Genomic DNA, 21276 nt, shown 5'->3' on the forward strand with positions numbered 1-21276 from the left:
GACGTCATCACCGAGCAGCTGGACCGGCTGACCTCTGACCTCCACCAGGCCGACGGCAAGGTGAGCCCGTTGGGGAGGAGAGCGGGCCGGCGGTTCGATTCCCGGTGTAGCAGGCCATAATATACCCCCAGTCCCGACTATACCCAGGGTTAAAGGGGCCAATTCATACCCCTCATTCCAGATTATACCCAGGGTATATTATGGCCTAGGCCAATTTATACCCCTCATTATACCGCTATGATATCTGAGTGATATACACAAGAATTACTTAATGTTTCAACATTTTATTGGGGGTTCAGCTTTGCCATTTTTTTAATTACTTATGACTTTTATTACTTCAACCAGAAAAACTGAACAAATATTAGACTTCCACAAAGATCAAAGATTACTACGTCCTGAAACTTCAACTTCTAAGACTAGCAAGTCCATGTTACAATATAATGTTCAAAGTTAAACACTGATAACATTAAAACATCCACAAAGATCAAAGATTACTACCACACTTCTCAGTAGTGTTACACATTAAAACGAAGCTGTTGCACTGATCCACAGAGTAATACACAAGTTGGGATATATGTCTGTGAGCTGCATGTATGAAAGAGTTGTCCCGCTCTCTGATGGCCAGTAAGCTACATCTTCTTATTTAGTGATTAAGCATGTTGGTGTAATTGGACAGCCTGACATGCTTTTGTCATTCCAAGATAGCTGTTGATTATTTGAATCAGATCTGGTTAAACTGTCTAGCTCGCTACATCAATGCTAACGCTGTTAATATTAGTCAAATTTTCATGACACAACGGAATGACCCCAAAAAATAGCCTGATGACGGTTTTGACTGAATGGCAATAACGAACGTCACACCCCTTCCCTGGCTAGCTAACGTTAGCTAGCTATCAAGATTACCTGACATTACATTCAAGATTCAAAAGGTAAAAAATACGTATAGATAAGGCACAAAATATGATAACAGTATTTTACAATCAGTGTATGCATTGCTACAAATATACACTATGGGGTATACTCTGGCCTGGAGGGGTATAGTCTGGACCCGGCTATTTATACCCGGGTATACGAGTTTCAAACTAGTAAAACAAGATGGCGGCTGACCTCTACAAAATGTAGGTCACATGATGCGTGTGATGACTCAGCATCTGGGAGATGTTTGGTGTCACAGAGAAGAAGCCGGTGGTTTGAATTCAAATCTTCAGTCAGGAAGAACCTCACTGAGCTTCTAAAAGGTTCTGCGTTGGCCGGGAATCGAACCCGGGTCAACTGCTTGGAAGGCAGCTATGCTCACCACTATACCACCAACGCCTTGTGAACACATCTGGACCAGTCTGTGCTCCACGCTCGATCTGTCCCTCCCCTGCAGTTGGGTGCTCTACGGAGGAGGGGGAGGAGGGAGAGGGAGAGAGAGAGGGAGGGAGGGAGAGAGAAAGAGAGATATTCAGAGTGATCCAGATGTGTTCACAAGGCATTTAGGAGGAGGAAGAAAGTTAAGAGGAAGAATACGGTGAGGAGGAGGAGGAAGAGGAAGCGAGAGATAGCTGGTCCAGATGTGTTCACAAGGCGTTGGTGGTATAGTGGTGAGCATAGCTGCCTTCCAAGCAGTTGACCCGGGTTCGATTCCCGGCCAACGCAGAACCTTTTAGAAGTCGTAGAACACTGAGGGGGTCAGCCGCCATCTTGTTTTACTAGTTTGAAACTTGAGGAAGAAGGAAGTGAGGAAGAGGAAAGTTAGGAGGAGGAGGAAGAAGATTTGGGGGATAAAAGTTAGGAGGAGGAAAGTTAGGAGGAAGAGGAAGCAGGTTTGGAGGATGAAAGCAGTGGCGGTTCTACATGTAACTACGCCCCGGGCGAGACCCCCTCTGAGCGCAATTGCACAAATCCTTCAATAGAATATTTGAATAACACACTTAAGAGAATCAATGCACACAATTCTGTATAAAAGTGCCAAATATATATACAATCAGATATAGAAAAAAATGAACAAGAGCAGAGATACAATAATATAAAATATTAAGAATAATATGCAAATACAATATAGAATAAATAAACACACATGTAAAAACACACTAAAGAACATATAATTATTACACTATTGCACTAAGAACAGAAAATACAAACCAAAACTAAAACTAAAACTTAACCTTTCTGGCCTTCCTTGATGCAAAATCATCAATAATGTCATCATATGAGATCTACTGACTTAAGCCCACTAATTGCATTAGAGCAGCGGTCCCCAACCCGGTCCGTGGGTCCCTTGGTACCGGGCTGCAGAGAAAGAATTTATTTTTTTTTAAAAGTCAGAAAAATGTTTTATTTTGAAAAAAGACCGGATACATCCGTCTGTGCGTAGCCTCAAACGTAACCTTGTGACACGTTTCCCCAAAAGTGAAACTTAAAAGTCCGTTACAACTCAGTGTCCTGGATTAAAATCAAGGCAAAGTTACTGAGATCTGAAACCCTGCCTCCATTCCAACACCCTGTCTTTGTGAAGCGGGTTTTACTGAAGTGACAGAGTGACATAAAGGTTTAAGGTACGGAGTAGAGTCAGTAGACTGGACATAAACAACAGACGTCGGGACTCGGTGTTTTTCTCCCGTCACCCCGAGACGGACCGGCTCGTAGCAGAGAAACAAGCTCAGGCTCCACTAATGCAGCGTCATGGTGATGTGTATCTTCATGCACTTTATAATTGTCTTTATGCCGGTCGTATTACGTCATATTTATTACCCCCCCCCCCCCCCCCCACACACACACACATGATCTGTAGACGGCACCTTCTTAGCAAGCAGGGGGCGCCAATTCTCCAATTCCCCACACAGTGATATGATAGATAATGGAAAACCGCTTCGCGGCCCAGATGATATTTTCTTTTTTTTAAGTGGTCGTGCCGCCCCCCACGTGAAATGAAAAAGTGTCGCCTGGGCAGCTGCCCGGTTCACCCGTGTCCAAAACCGCCCCTGGAAGAAAGTTAGGTGGAAGAAAGTTAGGAGGAAGAAAGTTAGGAAGAAGAAAGTTAGGAGGAAGAAAGTTAGGAAGAAGAAAGTTAGGAAGAAGAAATGTAAGAGGAAGAAAGTCAGGAGGAGGTGGAAGAAAGTTAAGAGGAAGAAAGTTAGGTGGAAGAAAGTTAGGTGGAAGAAAGTTAGGAGGAGGTGGATGAAAGTTAGGAGGAAGAAAGTTAGGTGGAAGAAAGTTAGGAGGAGGTGGATGAAAGTTAGGAGGAAGAAAGTTAGGAGGAGGTGGAAGAAAGTTAAGACGAAGAAAGTTAAGAGGAAGAAAGTTAAGAGGAAGAAAGTTAGGAAGAAGAGGAAGAAGGTGAGGAGGAAGAAGAAGCGACAGATAACTGATCCAGATGTGTTCACGAGGCGTTGGTGGTATAGTGGTGAGCATAGCTGCCTTCCAAGCAGTTGACCCGGGTTCGATTCCCGGCCAACGCAGAGCCTTTTACAAGTCGTATAGTACGGAAGCGCATTGCATTCACTGGATAAAAAAAAAATAGACAAAAAAGGAATTGTCTGTAAATCCTCTCTCAGTGGCAATGATGGTGCTATCGCAGTTAATCTGCTATTGTTACCTTCTCTGTTTGAGACACTGGGAAATACTGTTGTTTCTAAAAAATGAGGATGGTATTAAATGTAGTATGTCAACACTGCGCAGGCATCTCAAGCCGTTAGGATTGTTCAGGCGGAAAGCCCAGCCTGACGCGCTGGATGTCCTCTGTTTCTGCAGGAGCAGTTGAACCAACACGGGATGCTTCATGGACACAAATTCATGCATTTGAAATGCATCCAATCTGGTTTGGTAGTGACTGTAACGGACCTCTGAGAGTTTAAAGTATTGTAATAGTTTGTTCCTTTTTTTTTTTGTCCTTTATTTTAGTCCGTTTTGTGACTGCAGTCGGTGCATTTGAAGATTACCTGACATTACATTCAAGATTCAAAAGATAAAAAATACGTATAGATAAGGCACAAAATATGATAACAGTATTTTACAATCAGTGTATGCATTGCTACAAATATACACTATGGGGTATACTCTGGCCTGGAGGGGTATAGTCTGGCCTCGGCTATTTATACCTGGGTCTACTCTGGGCCGGGTTCATTTGGGCTGTTACATCGGGTCGTCCTCGTACTGAGGGAAGGTTCAAACTAGTAAAACAAGATGGCGGCTAACCTCTACAGAGTGTAGGTCACATGATGCGTGTGATGCATGTGATGACTCGGCATCGGGGAAGAAGCTGGTGGTTTGAGTCCAGTCTTTCAATCAGGAAGAACCTCACTGAGCTTCTAAAAGGTTCTGCGTTGGCCGGGAATCGAACCCGGGTCAACTGCTTGGAAGGCAGCTATGCTCACCACTATACCACCAACGCCTTGTGAACACATCTGGATCAGTTATCTGTCGCTTCTTCTTCCTCCTCACCGTATTTTTCCTCCTCCTAACTTTCTTCTTCCTCCTCCTCCTAATTTTCTTCCTCACCGTATTCTTCCTCCTCCTCGTCCTTTCTAACTTTCTTCCTCCCAACTTTTATTCTCCAAACTTTCTTCCTCCTAATTTTCTTCTTTCTCCTCCTCCAAACTTTCTTCCTCCTAACTTTCTTCTTTCTCCTCCTCCAAACTTTCTTCCTCCTAACTTTCTTCTTTCTCCTCCTTCAAACTTTCTTCTTCCTAACTTTCTTCCACTTAACTTTCTTCTTCCTGACTTTCTTCTTTCTCCCCCTCCAAACTTTCTTCTTCCTAACTTTCTTCCACTTAACTTTCTTCTTCCTAACTTTCTTCTTTCTCCTCCTCCAAACTTTCTTCTTCCTAACTTTCTTCTTTCTCCTCCTCCAAACTTTCTTCTTCCTAACTTTCTTCTTTCTCTTCCTCCAAACTTTCTTCCTCCTAACTTTCTTCTTTCTCCTCCTCCAAACTTTCTTCTTCCTAACTTTCTTCTTTCTCCTCCTCCAAACTTTCTTCCTCCCAACTTTTATTCTCCAAACTTTCTTCCTCCTAATTTTCTTCTTTCTCCTCCTCCAAACTTTCTTCCTCCCAACTTTTATTCTCCAAACTTTCTTCCTCCTAATTTTCTTCTTTCTCCTCCTCCAAACTTTCTTCCTCCTAACTTTCTTCTTTCTCCTCCTCCAAACTTTCTTCCTCCTAACTTTCTTCTTTCTCCTCCTCCAAACTTTCTTCTTCCTAACTTTCTTCCTCCTAACTTTCTTCTTCCTAACTTTCTTCCTCCTAACTTTCTTCTTCCTCCTAACTTTCTTCTTCCTAACTTTCTTCCTCCTGACTTTCTTCCTCTTACATTTCTTCTTCCTAACTTTCTTCTTCCTAACTTTCATCCTCCTAACTTTCTTCTTCCTAACTTTCTTCTTTCTCCTCCTCCAAACTTTCTTCTTCCTAACTTTCTTCCACTTAACGTTCTTCTTCCTCCTAACTTTCTTCTTCCTAACTTTCTTCCTCCTAACTTTCTTCTTCCTAACTTTCATCCTCCTAACTTTCTTCCTCCTAACTTTCTTCTTCCTAACTTTCTTCTTCCTAACTTTCTTTTTTCTCCTCCAAACTTTCTTTTTCCTAACTTTCTTCCACTTAACTTTCTTCTTCCTAACTTTCTTCTTTCTCCTCCTCCAAACTTTCTTCTTCCTAACTTTCTTCTTTCTCCTCCTCCAAACTTTCTTCTTCCTAACTTTCTTCTTTCTCTTCCTCCAAACTTTCTTCCTCCAAACTTTCTTCTTCCTAACTTTCTTCTTTCTCCTCCTCCAAACTTTCTTCCTCCCAACTTTTATTCTCCAAACTTTCTTCCTCCTAATTTTCTTCTTTCTCCTCCTCCAAACTTTCTTCCTCCCAACTTTTATTCTCCAAACTTTCTTCCTCCTAATTTTCTTCTTTCTCCTCCTCCAAACTTTCTTCCTCCTAACTTTCTTCTTTCTCCTCCTCCAAACTTTCTTCCTCCTAACTTTCTTCTTTCTCCTCCTCCAAACTTTCTTCTTCCTAACTTTCTTCCTCCTAACTTTCTTCTTCCTAACTTTCTTCTTCCTAACTTTCTTCTTTCTCCTCCTCCAAACTTTCTTCCTCCTAACTTTCTTCCACTTAACTTTCTTCTTCCTAACTTTCTTCTTTCTCCTCCTCCAAACTTTCTTCCTCCTAACTTTCTTCTTTCTCCTCCTCCAAACTTTCTTCCTCCTAACTTTCTTCTTTCTCCTCCTCCAAACTTTCTTCTTCCTAACTTTCTTCCACTTAACTTTCTTCTTCCTAACTTTCTTCTTTCTCCTCCTCCAAACTTTCTTCCTCCTAACTTTCTTCTTTCTCCTCCTCCAAACTTTCTTCCTCCTAACTTTCTTCTTTCTCCTCCTCCAAACTTTCTTCTTCCTAACTTTCTTCCACTTAACTTTCTTCTTCCTAACTTTCTTCTTTCTCCTCCTCCAAACTTTCTTCCTCCTAACTTTCTTCTTTCTCCTCCTCCAAACTTTCTTCTTCCTAACTTTCTTCTTTCTCCTCCTCCAAACTTTCTTCTTCCTAACTTTCTTCCACTTAACTTTCTTCTTCCTAACTTTCTTCTTTCTCCTCCTCCAAACTTTCTTCTTCCTAACTTTCTTCTTTCTCCTCCTCCAAACTTTCTTCCTCCTAACTTTCTTCTTTCTCCTCCTCCAAACTTTCTTCTTCCTAACTTTCTTCTTTCTCCTCCTCCAAACTTTCTTCTTCCTAACTTTCTTCCTCCAAACTTTCTTCTTCCTAACTTTCTTCCTCCTAACTTTCTTCCTCCTAACTTTCTTCTTCCTCCTAACTTTCTTCTTCCTAACTTTCTTCCTCCTGACTTTCTTCCTCTTACATTTCTTCTTCCTAACTTTCTTCTTTCTCCTCCTCCAAACTTTCTTCTTCCTAACTTTCTTCCTCCAAACTTTCTTCCTCCTAACTTTCTTCTTCCTCCTAACTTTCTTCTTCCTAACTTTCTTCCTCCTGACTTTCTTCCTCTTACATTTCTTCTTCCTAACTTTCATCCTCCTAACTTTCTTCTTCCTAACTTTCTTCTTTCTCCTCCTCCAAACTTTCTTCTTCCTAACTTTCTTCCACTTAACGTTCTTCTTCCTCCTAACTTTCTTCTTCCTAACTTTCTTCCTCCTAACTTTCTTCTTCCTAACTTTCATCCTCCTAACTTTCTTCCTCCTAACTTTCTTCTTCCTAACTTTCTTCTTCCTAACTTTCTTTTTTCTCCTCCAAACTTTCTTTTTCCTAACTTTCTTCCACTTAACTTTCTTCTTCCTCCTAACTTTCATCCTCCTAACTTTCTTCCTCCTAACTTTCTTCCTCCTAACTTTCTTCTTCCTAACTTTCTTCTTTCTCCTCCTCCTAACTTTCTTCCTCTTAACTTTCTTCCTTCTAACTTTCTTCTTCCTAACTTTCTTCCTTCTAACTTTCTTCTTCCTAACTTTCTTCCTTCTAACTTTCTTCTTCCTAACTTTCTTCCTTCTAACTTTCTTCTTCCTAACTTTCTTCTTCCTAACTTTCTTCCTCCTAACTTTCTTCCTCCTAACTTTCTTTCTCCTAACTTTCTTCCTCCTAACTTTCATGCTCCAAACCTTATTCCTCTTCCTCCTAACTTTCTTCTTCCTCCTAACTTTCATGCTCCAAACCTTCCTCCTCCTCCTAACTTTCCTCTTCCTCACTTTCTTCTTCCTCAAGTTTCAAACTAGTAAAACAAGATGGCGGCTGACCCCCTCAGTGTTCTATGACTTCTAAAAGTGCGCAGTGTTGACATACTACATTTAATACCATCCTCATTTTTTAGAAACAACAGTATTTCCCAGTGTCTCAAACAGAGAAGGTAACAATAGCAGATTAACTGCGATAGCACCATCATTGCCACTGAGAGAGGATTTACAGACGTTTCCTTTATCTTTTCTCGTAATTACGAGATCAGGATGTCGTAATTACGAGAAAAGAGGTCTATTTTTTTTATCCAGTGAATGCAATGCGCTTTCGTACTATACGACTTCTAAAAGGTTCTGCGTTGGCCGGGAATCGAACCCGGGTCAACTGCTTGGAAGGCAGCTATGCTCACCACTATACCACCAACGCCTTGTGAACACATCTGGATCAGTCCCCGTCTCACACTCGCTCGCCCCTCCTCTCTCTCACTCCCCCTCTCTCTCTCTCTCTCTCTCTTTCTCTCTGTAGATCGCCCAGCTGCAGCGTGTGTGTGACAAGAAGAGTGTGTGTGTGCGTGAGCTGCAGCGCAGCCAGGAGTGTGTGTTGTCTCGTGTGGAGCAGAGCGTGAGGAGGAGGGACGAGGCGCAGAGCAGCCGACACACACACACTGTGACGCAACTGCAGAGGGAGCTGCAGGTAACACACACACACACACACACACACACACACACACACACACACACACACACACACTGTGACGCAACTGCAGAGGGAGCTGCAGGTAACACACACACACACACACACACACACACACACACACACACACACACACACACACACACACACACACACACACACTGTGACGCAACTGCAGAGGGAGCTGCAGGTAACACACACACACACACACACACACACACACACACACACACACACACTGTAACGCGACTGCAGAGGGAGCTGCAGGTAACACACACACACACACACACACACACACACACGTCTTGCTGAGTCAGCAGCAGCTGAAGGAAGAAAAGAGGAAACATTTTGTCTTCAAGAGAAACAGAAACAATATGAAATAATAGAAGTGAAGATTCATGTTTCTCCTTCTCTCTTCCTGTCTCTCCTCTCTTCTTGTCTCTTTCTTTCTCTCTCTTTCTTTCTTTCGTTGTCTTTCTTTCTTTTTCTCTCTTCCTGTCTCTCCTCTCTTTCTTTCTGTCGCTTTCTTTCTGTCTCTCTCCTCTCTCTTTCTTTCTTTTTCTCTATTCCTGTCTCTCCTCTCTTTCTTTCTGTCTCTCTCTTTCTTTCTTTCTTTGTCTCTCTCTTCCTGTCTCTCCTCTCTCTTTCTTTCTTTTTCTCTCTTCCTGTCTCTCCTCTCTTTCTTTCTGTCTCTCTCTTTCTTTCTTTGTCTCCCTCTTCCTGTCTCTCTTCCTGTCTCTCCTCTTTCTTTCTTTGTCTACCTCTTCCTGTCTCTCTTCCTGTCTCTCCTCTCTCTTTCTTTCTTTTTCTCTCTTCCTTTCTCTCCTCTCTTTCTTCCTGTCTCTCCTCTCTCTTTCTTTCTTTTTCTCTCTTCCTGTCTCTCCTCTCTTTCTTTCTTTCTGTCTCTCTTTCTTTCTTTTTCTCTCTTCCTGTCTCTCCTCTCTTTCTTTCTGTCGCTTTCTTTCTGTCTCTCCTCTCTCTTTCTTTCTTTGTCTCTCCCTCTTCCTGTCTCTCTTCCTGTCTCTCTTCCTGTCTCTCCTCTTTCTTTCTTTGTCTCCCTCTTCCTGTCTCTCTTCCTGTCTCTCTCCTCTCTCTTTCTTTCTTTGTCTCTCTCTCTTCCTGTCTGTCTCCTCTCTCTATTTCTTTTGTTTTTTAGTTTTTGTGATAAGTAAGTTGTTTGTTTTGTTTTAAGGAAAGTAAAGGTTTTTCTAAAACCTCTCTCTCCCTCGCCCCTCTCTCAGCTCTCTCTCTCTCAGGGCTCCTCCCTGGCCTCCTCCCTCTCCCTCAGCCGGGGGGAGTCGTCCTCCCTGCTCTCGGCCTCCTCCCTGCTGGCCGGCGCCCTGAGGCACGCCGCTGTCCGCCTGGCGGCGCTCTGCCAGCAGAAGGCGCTGCTGAGCCGGCGGCTGGCGGAGAGGGAGGCGCTGGAGGAGGGGGTGAGGAGTCTGGCCGGGGCGCTGGGGGAGGAGGGGGAGGAGGAGGAGGAGGAGAGGAGGCGCGGCGCGGCCAGGAGGCGCTGGAGGAGCGGCGTGTGCGCGGTGCTGGCGCTGGGGAGGTGGAGCGCTCTGACCCGACGCTCCACGGTGCTGTTCCGCCTGGAGGGGGGAGGGGCCGTCTGTGGAGGCGTCGCCACGGCAACAGAGGAGGGTCGAGAGGCAACGAGCTCAGGTCGGCGGGGATCTTCTTCTTCCTCTTCCTCCCATCTTTATTCCTCTTCTTTGCGGTGGTTTGAGTCCAAACCTTCAATCAAACCTCACTGAGCTTCTAAAAGGTTCTGCGTTGGCCGGGAATCGAACCCAGGTCAACTGCTTGGAAGGCAGCTATGCTCACCACTATACCACCAACGCTTTGTCAACACATCTGGACCTGTCATCTATCGCTTCTTCTTCCTCTCCTGCTCCTTCTTTCTTCTCCTAACTTTCTTCCTCTCCTCCTCACCTTCTTCTTACTCCACTTTAAGATAAACTAACCTGTTAACGTTCTGCCGTCCTTTACTGGACATTCTATTGTTCACTGTGCCTCTATTTATAGTTCGGTACGAGTGCCATATGTTTCTGGAAACCTACGATTCTTGTGATTCGAGATCAGACCACCACAGCAGCTACAAACAAGACTTTTGTCAGACAACAACAAACAAACAAACGATTTGAAAATCAAGACTGATTACATCCATAAATATCCACCAACTGGCGTTGCATCATTTCATATCAGCTGGAAGATATGAAAGAATACATTTTTGTTTTCAGAGGAAAAGCAAGTTTGCATGAGAGCACAGCTACAAACTCGCTATCAAATGATGGCCTAAATCTAAGCTTTCTATTGGATCCCCACTTGAACCAATAAGAGCTTCATGTCCTGACTGACAGGCTACATTACCCAACCAGAAGCTACGTTGAAGTTCAGGCTCAGCCTCTATTTCCTTACGTGGCTCAAGCCTGTCACGTCATACAGCTCAGATGACAGGCGTTTCGGACGGCCAATGAAATCCTTTATTAGTCCCGCAGTGGGGACATTGCAGGATTACAGCAGCAGTGCAGACCAGAGACACATAGTAAAATAAAAAACAAGTAATATAAATAAACAGTTAAAAATAGTAATAAAAACATTAAAGAATACAAATAATCACAGTAATATATAAACAGAGGGAATAAAAAGTAAATAAAAGTATTTATATTGCACCAGTTGAAGTGATTTAAGTGTGTTGTGGTCTACTGGGAGCTCAGCTGGTTGTGCAGCCTGACAGCAGGAAGGAAGGACTGTGAATCAGCTGGTGAGTTTTCTTCTTTTCCATCCTCATAACTTTTTTCTTCCTCCTCCTCCTCTTCCTCCTTCTCACCTTCACAGCAGCTCCTATTACTGAGGATGTGTTCAATGCAGAGGTCACTTTACAGGAAGTTTCAAACTAATAAAACAAGATGGCGGTTGACCTGCTGAGTCATCACATGATGTGTGTGATGACTCAGCATGTGAAAGATGTTTGGGGTCAGAGGGAAGAAGCCGGTGGTTTGAGTCCAAACCTAAACCCAATTTTAGGAAGAACCTCACTGAGCTTCTAAAAGGTTCTGCGTTGGCCGGGAATCGAACCCGGGTCAACTGCTTGGAAGGCAGCTATGCTCACCACTATACCACCAACGCCTTGTGAGCACATCTGGACCAGTCTGTGCTCCACGCTCGCTCTCTGCCTTCCTCTCTCTCTCTCTCTCTCTCTCTCTTTCTCTCTCTCTCTCTCTCTCTCTCTCTCTCTCTCTCTCTCTCTCTCTCTCTCTCTCTCCCCCTCTCTCTGTGTAGATCGCCCAGCTGCAGGGGGAGAGAGATTGAAAGAGAGAGAGAGGTTGGAAAGGGAGGGAGAGAGAAAGAGAGAGAGAGAGAGAGGGAGCGAGCGAGCGTGGACCACAGACTGGTCCAGATGTGCTCACAAGGTGTTGGTGGTATAGTGGTGAGCATAGCTGCCTTCCAAGCAGTTGACCCGGGTTTGATTCCCGGCCAACGCAGAACCTTTTAGAAGCTCAGTGAGGTTCTTCCTGACTCTCTGACTCTCATGGAGCCAAATCCAGGATCCATAGTGTTGATCATTTGGATAAAAATAGTTTTATAGGGGCGTGGTCTCACATAGAGGGGCGTGGTCTCACCTCTGGGGGCGTGGTCTCATGAGTGACAACAGAGAAGGCTGTTTTTCTTCTTATCTTCTTCTTCCTCCTCTGAACTTTCTTCTTCTGCAGAATTTCGTTTTGTTTTTCTGGATCAGTTTTAATTAATAAAACCCATTTGTGTTTCAGATAAAGATGAAGAGGAGGAGGAGGAGGAAGAGGAGGAGGAGGAAGGTGGTAAAGGGGTGTGTGCTCGTTGGCTTCGCTCCAAAGTTCTCTCCTCTGTCATTCTGTCCTCCATGTCCGACCTGCAGGGGGCGCTAACGCACACCGGTAACACACACACACACACACACACACACACACACACACACACAGTAAGTATGTTCATATGCGCTCGTGCAGACGTTACATCTCCTTCTGATTCTCTAGGCTCCGCCCCTCCAGACGTGATGTCATTGGCTCGCTCCGCTTTGTCCCGCCTCCTGGATCGTCTTCTCGACCAATCGGACGCGGCTCCTCACCGATTGGACGAGGACACGCTGAGCGGCCGGCTGAGACTCGGACTGAGACGGACGCCTCCACGGCCAAACAGCAAGGTCTGACTCACTAATTATTCATTCGTTTATTTAACACATGAAGGTGTTTTTTAATAAGTATTCTATATTTAAATAGTTCAATATTTAAATTAATAAATATTTATTTAAATATTTAAATAATACATTTCAGTATTTATTAATATATTTATCACAAAGCTTTTATCTTTAGTATGTATTAACACATGTGTTGCTGCTGACCTTTGACCTCAGGCCCTGGTGTCCAGCCTGCAGCAGCACTTCCTGGTGCTCAGCCAACGGCTGCACTCGGCCGAGGTGGAGAGGCGGAGCCTGAGGCTGGACGTGGCCAATCAGAAGAGGCAGGAGAGAGAGGACACCTGCAGGACGGTGAGGCTGCACACACACACACACACACACACACACACGCACACACCTGTGCTGTCTGTCTGATGAACGCACATGCCTGACTGTGTGTGTGTCTGTGTGTGTGTCTGTGTGTGTGTGTGTGTGTGTGTATGTGTGTCTGTTTGTATGTGTGTATGTGTTTGTGTGTGTGTGTCTGTGTGTGTGTCTGTGTGTGTGTGTGTATGTGTGTCTGTTTGTCTGTGTATGTGTGTGTGTGTCTGTGTGTGTGTGTCTGTTTGTCTGTGTTTGTATGTGTGTGTGTGTGTGTGTCTGTTTGTATGTGTGTATGTGTTTGTGTGTGTGTGTCTGTTTGTCTGTGTGTGTGTGTACATGTGTGTGTGTGTGTGTGTATATGTGTGTATGTCTGTGTGTGTCTGTTTGTCTGTGTGTATGTGTGTGTGTCTGTTTGTCTATGTGTGTGTCTGTTTGTCTATGTGTGTGTCTGTGTGTATATGTGTGTGTGTGTATATATGTGTGTATGTCTGTGTGTGTCTGTTTGTCTGTGTGTGTCTGTTTGTCTGTGTGTGTGTGTGTGTGTGTGTGTTTGTCTGTGTGTGTATGTCTGTGTGTGTGTGTGTGTGTGTGTGTGTGTGTGTGTGTGCGTGTGTGTGTGTGTGTGTGTGTGTGTGTGTGTGTGTGTGTGTGTGTGTGTGCAGGTCCCGCTGCAGCGGTTCCACAGTGTGTGTGTGGAGCTCCAACAGGCTCTCAGTAGGGAGCAGGAAGCTCATCCTCTGGTCCAGGATCAGACGGAGCGGCTGCAGGCGCTGCAGCGCCGCGTCCACGCGCACGCCGCCGAGCACGCCGCCACGCAGCGCACGCTGAAGCACACCGCGCAGGTACGAGCTCACCTGCACCAGCTGCAGCAGGTGAGTCCAGTAGTAGACATGGTGGTGTAACCCAGGTAACAAGCCACGCCTCTCTGCAGGCTCTGCTGGAGGCGCGGCAGGAGGTGAGCAGGAAGGAGCGCTCGCTGAGGGTTCTGGGTAAACACCTGTCTGGGGTTCAGAAGGAGAGGAGGCAGCTGGAGGAGAGACAGCAGAGGATCGAGGACGAGCTGAGGGCCGCCGCCAGGTAACCTGTCTCACCTGTCTCACACCTGTCTCACCTGTCTCACACCTGTCTCACCTGTCTCTCACCTGTCTCTCACCTGTCTCTCACCTGTCTCACACCTGTCTCACCTGTATCACACCTGGCTCAACTGTCTCACACCTGTCTCATACCTGTCTCACACCTGTCTCTCACCTGTCTCATATGTCTCACATCTGTCTCATCTGTCTCTCATCTGTCTCACCTGTCTCACACCTGTCTCACCTGTCTCTCACCTGTCTCTCACCTGTCTCACCTGTCTCATATGTATCATGCCTGTCTCACACCTGTCTTACCTGTATCACACCTGGCTCAACTGTCTCACACCTGTCTCATACCTGTCTCATATGTCTCACACCTGTCTTACCTGTATCACACCTGGCTCAACTGTCTCACACCTGTCTCATACCTGTCTCACACCTGTCTCTCACCTGTCTCATATGTCTCACATCTGTCTCATCTGTCTCTCACCTGTCTCACACCTGTCTCATCTGTCTCTCACCTGTCTCACACCTGTCTCATCTGTCTCACACCTGTCTCACACCTGTCTCATATGTCTCACACCTGTCTCATCTGTCTCACACCTTTCTCACACCTGTCTCACCTCTGTCTCACCTGTCTCATCTGTCTCAACTGTCTCACACCTGTCTCACCTGTCTCACACCTGTCTCACACCTGTCTCTCACCTGTCTCACACCTCTCTCACCTGTCTCACACCTGTCTCACACCTGTCTCTCACCTGTCTCACACCTCTCTCACCTGTCTCACACCTGTCTCACACCTGTCTCTCACCTGTCTCACACCTCTCTCACCTGTCTCACACCTGTCTCAAACCTGTCTCTCATCTGTCTCACATCTTAACTAATGTCCCTCTGTCATGTGTCCTTTATTCTCTTTTTCTGTGTTTCCTAGACGTAAAGATTATCTGATCAGCAACATGAAGGCTGCAGAGACGAGTTACAAGGAGGTGGAGACAATACATGATAAATATACATATATATATATATACATACATAAATAAAGAATATATATATAAACACACAGAACAGCAACATTTACACATCTGGTAACATCTGTGTGGTCTTTAGGTGAGAGAGAGTCTCGTCCAATCACGTCGCTCCCCGTCAGCACCGCCCCGCCCCCTGCCGTTACCCAGGGAACACCTGGATCTGAGTGGAGCAGAGAGCATCATGGGAGCTCCTGAGGTGGCAGCGTGCCAGGTTTATGAACCAACATCTTGCTGTTCATCCTGCTGACTCACTCACTCACTCACTTATTCACTCACTCACTCACTTATTCACTTATTCATTCACTCACTCACTCTCTCACTCACTAACTAACTCACTCATTCACTCACTCACTCACTCATTCACTCTCACTCATTCACTCTCTCACTCACTCATTCACTCTCTCACTCACGATCTAACTCACTCATTCACTCTCTCACTCATTCACTCACTCATTCACTCTCTCACTCACTCATTCACTCTCACACTCACTCATTCACTCTCGCACTCACTAACTAACTCACTTATTCACTCTCTCACTCACTCATTCACTCTCGCACTCACTAACTAACTTACTTATTCACTCTCTCACTCACTCAAACACTCTCACTCACTCATTCACTCTCTCACTCACTCTCATTCATTCACTCTCTCACTCACTCAAACACTCTCACTCTTTCACTCTCTCACTCACTCTCATTCATTCACTCACTCAAACACTCTCACTCACTCATTCACTCTTTCACTCACTCTCATTCATTCACTCTCTCACTCCCTCCCTCTCTCCCTCCCTCACCCTCTCTCTCTCTCTCTCCCTCCCTCCCGCCCTCACTCATTCACCCTCTCTCTCCCTCCCTCCCTCACCCTCTCACCCTCTCTCTCTGCAGAGTCTCCTGTCCTCCGTCTCTCAGCTGTGTCACACCTGCAGCTCCAGGATTGGTTGGCTGGAGCAGGAAGTCTCCGCCTCCAGAGGTCACGTGACCGCGCTGCGCGGCGAGCTGCAGGACGCCTGTCTCCGTGACAACCGGGCCTACGTCCCCGTGAGACGCTCACTTGACCCTACGCTTAACTTTATTTAAATACAGCAGAAAACATTTAAATAAATAAAAACCCTTATGACTTGTAATATTATAGCATATTAAATAAATAATAACAAATAAATAAGCAATAATGTCACTTTGTCCGTGTTTCAGCTGGCTGAGTTTCCTGAAACTTTTCCATTCGCTGACGCGGGAGCCGCTCAGCCGGTCCCTGTCTCTGATTTGTCGAAGGAGCCGTCAGTCCGGATAAGCCCCGCCCCCACCCGGACAAACCCCGCCCCCCAGCCGGCCATCTCTAAACCCTTGAAGAGTCCCAAAACGAGGGAGAGGAAAGCACCGAGGAAGAGCAGAGGAGGAAGAAGATAGATCTGTGAACTATTATATATATAATAAATAAATAAATAAATATATATATATAAATATATATATATATATATATATATATATATATATTTTTTTTTTTTTTATTTTATTTTATTTTTTATAGTGTGTAGTTTTTGGAGACAATCAGTAGAATCATAGTGTTTCTGCTTAACAGCTGGATGACTGAAAGAGTGTGTGTGTGTGTGTGTGTGTGTGTGTGTGTGTGTTTTCAGTCATTTCATGTGTGAGAAAAGTTTTCAACCAGAAGATGAAAAAACACGACAAACATTTAAATTTACTGCTGAATCGGCACCACAACTCTGTGTGTGTGTGTGTGTGTGTGTGTCCTCAGGCAGCACGTGTGTATGTGTGTGTGTGTGTGTGTGTGTGTCTTTTTGCCTCTTTGTGGATTTCTATTAATGTGTCAACGAAAGCGTCCTTACGCTCACACACCCTCAGGCTGTGAGTGTGTGAGACATCTTTTACAAAGCGACTTAATCTGCTGTCACACAAACACACACACACACACACACACACACACACACACACACACACACAGCTGCTGATTCAGCTGAATCTTTCCTCTGGAGACGTTTGTCGTTTTCTTCTTAAAACTTTTTAAACTCGTCACAATAAAGAAACTCTTTTTCCTCAAAACTGTTTTTAATATTTACTTGAATCTAAAACACGAGTAGTTTCTACATAACGACGTAGTACACGCGTACATGTACATATACTGTATGTATAATATATGGGCATTTTCTACCTGAGCCTTCAGTGCCGTCTGATATCGTTTACCTAAATACGCGCATGATGGGATGCTGCGTCTTTAACGGACAATGCATGTTCACATCAACAAGAACCATCACATGTAGTTATAACACAACATGACAAAACAATCCAACAAAACCTCGGCACTAAAACACTGCACACTCAAGAGAACGATCAGAAGGAACGATATTTACTATAAAATAAAAACAACACCATAGACACATTAACACAACGCTGCTGCAGATGTAACAACACAAAGCAGTTCACTCACCAGATGCTGTTCACTTAAAGACAAAGTCCATCCTCCTCTCAGAGCAGAGAGTTTGTGTCCAGAGAGAAGAGGAGAGGACCCAGGATGGAGCCCTGAGGGACTCCAGTAGTGAGGGAACAAGGTTCAGAGAGAAGAGGAGAGGACCCAGGATGGAGCCCTGAGGGACTCCAGTAGTGAGGGAACAAGGTTCAGAGAGAAGAGGAGAGGACCCAGGATGGAGCCCTGAGGGACTCCAGTAGTGAGGGAACAAGGTCCAGAGAGAAGAGGAGAGGACCCAGGATGGAGCCCTGAGGGACTCCAGTAGTGAGGGAACAAGGTTCAGAGAGAAGAGGAGAGGACCCAGGATGGAGCCCTGAGGGACATATACTTGTATATGTATACACATCTTTATGAAATCAGATTCTTGACTTTTTTTAAACAAAAGGCAAAGGCTGTTTCTTCATGCTGATAATATTTATTTAATATCTATAATATATCTATAATATTTCAATAATGTCTATTTTATTTCTGTAATATTTCTTTAGCATCTATAATATATATATATATAATATTTCTATAATATCTATAATATTACTATAATATCTATCATATTCATATCTATATAATATTGCTATAATATATATATATATAATATTTCTATGATATCTATAATATATATATACGTATATCTATATAATATTACTATGATAGATAGCTATAATATATATATATATATATATAACATTTATATTATATCTATATAATATTACTATGATATCTATAATATATATATATAGCTATATGTATATATATATACATATAGGTATATAATATTACTATGATCTATAATATATATATATATATATATGTATATAACAATACTCGGCCCTCCAGCGTCACATATATATATATATATATATATATATATATATATATATATATATATATAGGTATATAATATTACTATGATCTATAATATATATATATATATATAACATTACTCGGCCCTCCAGCGTCACCCCTCTCAGCAACCGCTCTGACAGTCGGAGCCACTAAATCTCTGCTTCCTGTCACAGCTTTTCAATGGAGCGGCTAGTTTAGCTTAGCATCAGTGACAGGTATTGAACGCCCCGGATTATCTCTAATCCCCGATGATGTCATCGAGGTCCGAGCCTCCGGCTGTGAGTGACACTTCTGAAGCGATGGGTTTGAATCCTGCAAAGCCCGAAACAAAGAGAGGCGTTCGCTGCCTCCGAGAAAACACGACACGGCGCCGCTCATCCTCCAGTACACGAGTACTTATACCTCTCATCTATGTACTGTACTGTATACTGCACTCTATCTCAGAGGTACTTATTGTACGTTATACTGTACTACATCTCAGAGGTACATATACAGTAGTACTTTATACTGTGCTACATCTCAGAGGTACATATACAGTAGTACTTTATACTGTACTACATCTCAGAGGTACGTATACAGTAGTACTTTATATTGTACTACATCTTAGAGGTACGTATAGTACTTTATACTGTACTACATCTCAGAGGTACATGTAGTACTTTATATTGTACTACATCTCAGAGGTACACAGAGGACTTGTGTGTATTTTCACAATATGATACTAGTACTTTTACTGCAGGGAAGGGGCTGAATACTTCCTCTGATAATACTTCCATGTTGTAGGAGTACATGAGGTACATGAAGTACATGAAGTCCATCTCGTCTTTTGGAGCGAAACATTTGACCAAAATGTAAAATGAAAAACTTTAATCTGGTTCAAACACGAGGAGGAGGACGATGAAGATGATGATGAAGAGGAGGAGAGAAAACCTGGTTTTCCAAGTTGAAGCTCGTTACAAAAAGAATTCGTTAAAAACTGTCAGCGTGTTTTTATTTGTTTCTTCTCCCTCGATGAATATTCAGAAACTTCACGAGAGCGAGTCCTGTCCTAGTTGTACCTGCAAGGACACACACACACACACACACACACACACACACACACACACACACACACACACACACACACACACACACTCTTTTCCCAGCAGTGACGGCATCAGGGCTAGTTGGACTCGCTACAAAGGAGACACAGATAAAAAGGGGGCGGGACCACACACACTCGCTCAGAGGGGTGGGATAAGGGACTAGAGACACACACACACACACACACTCACACACTCACACACGCACACACACACGCTCAGACGGGGCTCCGTGAGGGGACCCGCTAAGCGACCCGTTAAACACACAACGCGCTGAAACTTTGGTTTCATGTAAAATTCACTTTTCCTGAAGGCGACGATTTGAGGACAAAAGATACAAAGTGACAAAGAGGGACTCGCTCGTTTCCACGGCAACGCTGTTCGTTTTCCTCGTTATGGAACCAGAGCGTGGAGAAAGGGCTAGAGAGGTTATATATGAATTTATATATGTGTTTATACATATATATATATATATATATATATATATATATATATATATATATGGACAATAAGGACTATTTCATTGTGTTACAATCCTAGTGGCGCATTGAGGTATTACACGGAATGCTTACTGATACACATGGATATAAAACTAAACTCCAACATCAGATATAGTTTCAGGATGAAAACCCAGTGAAGTACAAGTACATCAACATAGTACTCTGTCGCTTTGTATTGTTTGCTTCAAACTTGGGAGGTGTTGGTGTTTCCTGCTGCTTTGTTTGTTGTGTGACCTGGTTCTGAGAGACCAGGACACACACACACACACACACACACACACACACACACACACACACGACAGTGAGGAGGTGGTACTGCTGCTGCCGTTTCAAACACGACCCCTCTGAGATGTTCTGGTTGGGAAGTGTGTCAACAAACGGTTATCACACACACACACACACACACACACACACACACACACATATCATCTATCTGATATTCTAATTAGAACGACATCAAAACAGGAAAGAGGTCCACCGGCTCCCAGCAGACTCCCAGTCTGTCCAACAGCCCTACCTTCATCGTGTGTGTGTGTGTGTGTGTGTGTGTGTGTGAACACCTCACATCGACAATATCAGAAACTTTTCTGCTTCGGGGAGAAAAACTGCAAAGTCGTCATTTCCTGCAGATTTTCTGTCTCTTTGTTCTGTTTTATGTTTTTTTCCTTCAGTGGGAATCGAACCTGCGACGTCTCCCCGTCCGTTGGTTCAGGGCCGTGTTCCTGCCGGTGTGAGCGCTGCGTGTCGCGCTTCATTCACTTAACCTTGCGGTGAGCGTGGCGGCCCGCCAGCTGCCCTACTGTCCCCTGATCCAATCTCCCCTCGGGGGGGAACCTTCCTCAGAGGGGAGCGTTTCCAGGGGACACGGACTGATGGACGCGCCAAGGACAGAGGAGGCTCACGCTGCAGCGAAGAGGACGAAGGATAATATTATTGTTGTTATTTATTTAGCTCAAACTGTGTTTATTTGTAGAATTGTATCAGTTTGTTCTTTAAAGATCTGAAAAGTTTGAAGAGTCTGTGAAGCTTTTTTATTTATTAGTTTTTATTTATTTATTACTTTATTTGTTAGTTTTTATTACTTTATTCATTAGTTTTTATTACTTTATTTATTATTTTATTTATTCGTTTTTATTAATTTATTTATTATTTTATTTATTAGTTTTTATTACTTTATTTATTAGTTTTTATTACTTTATTTATTAGTTTTCATTACTTTATTAATTACTTTGTATTACTTTTTTATCTTCACTGTTTAATGGCTCAGAGAGAAACTAGTGCTTAAATATAACAACATAATAATAATTTATAATAGTAATAATAATATTATAATAATAATATATTTATTTAATAATGAAACAATCAACGCTATAAGTATAAAAGATAAATACAAATAAA

The 21276-nt window shown here is 43.6% G+C and overlaps 1 protein-coding gene across 1 annotated transcript in view; it reads left to right on the plus strand.

Moving 5' to 3' along the window:
* The window catches only part of ccdc171 (coiled-coil domain containing 171), a gene marked incomplete at both ends in the record, with an annotated part of 21472 nt that extends 5097 nt beyond the window's left edge, over positions 1-16375 (plus strand). The window contains 11 exons of the mRNA XM_079215880.1: positions 8163-8327; positions 9587-9974; positions 12149-12247; positions 12347-12513; positions 12724-12858; positions 13533-13712; positions 13802-13947; positions 14875-14929; positions 15051-15182; positions 15857-16009; positions 16163-16375. Of these exons, the coding sequence (XP_079072006.1) occupies positions 8163-8327; positions 9587-9974; positions 12149-12247; positions 12347-12513; positions 12724-12858; positions 13533-13712; positions 13802-13947; positions 14875-14929; positions 15051-15182; positions 15857-16009; positions 16163-16375 (1833 nt within the window). The remainder of the gene's footprint in view (positions 1-8162; positions 8328-9586; positions 9975-12148; positions 12248-12346; positions 12514-12723; positions 12859-13532; positions 13713-13801; positions 13948-14874; positions 14930-15050; positions 15183-15856; positions 16010-16162) is intronic.
* Positions 16376-21276: the final 4901 nt, after the last annotated feature.

The sequence above is a fragment of the Taurulus bubalis genome (genome assembly GCF_910589615.1).
Source record: "Taurulus bubalis genome assembly, chromosome: 3".
Lineage (NCBI taxonomy): Eukaryota > Metazoa > Chordata > Actinopteri > Perciformes > Cottidae > Taurulus > Taurulus bubalis.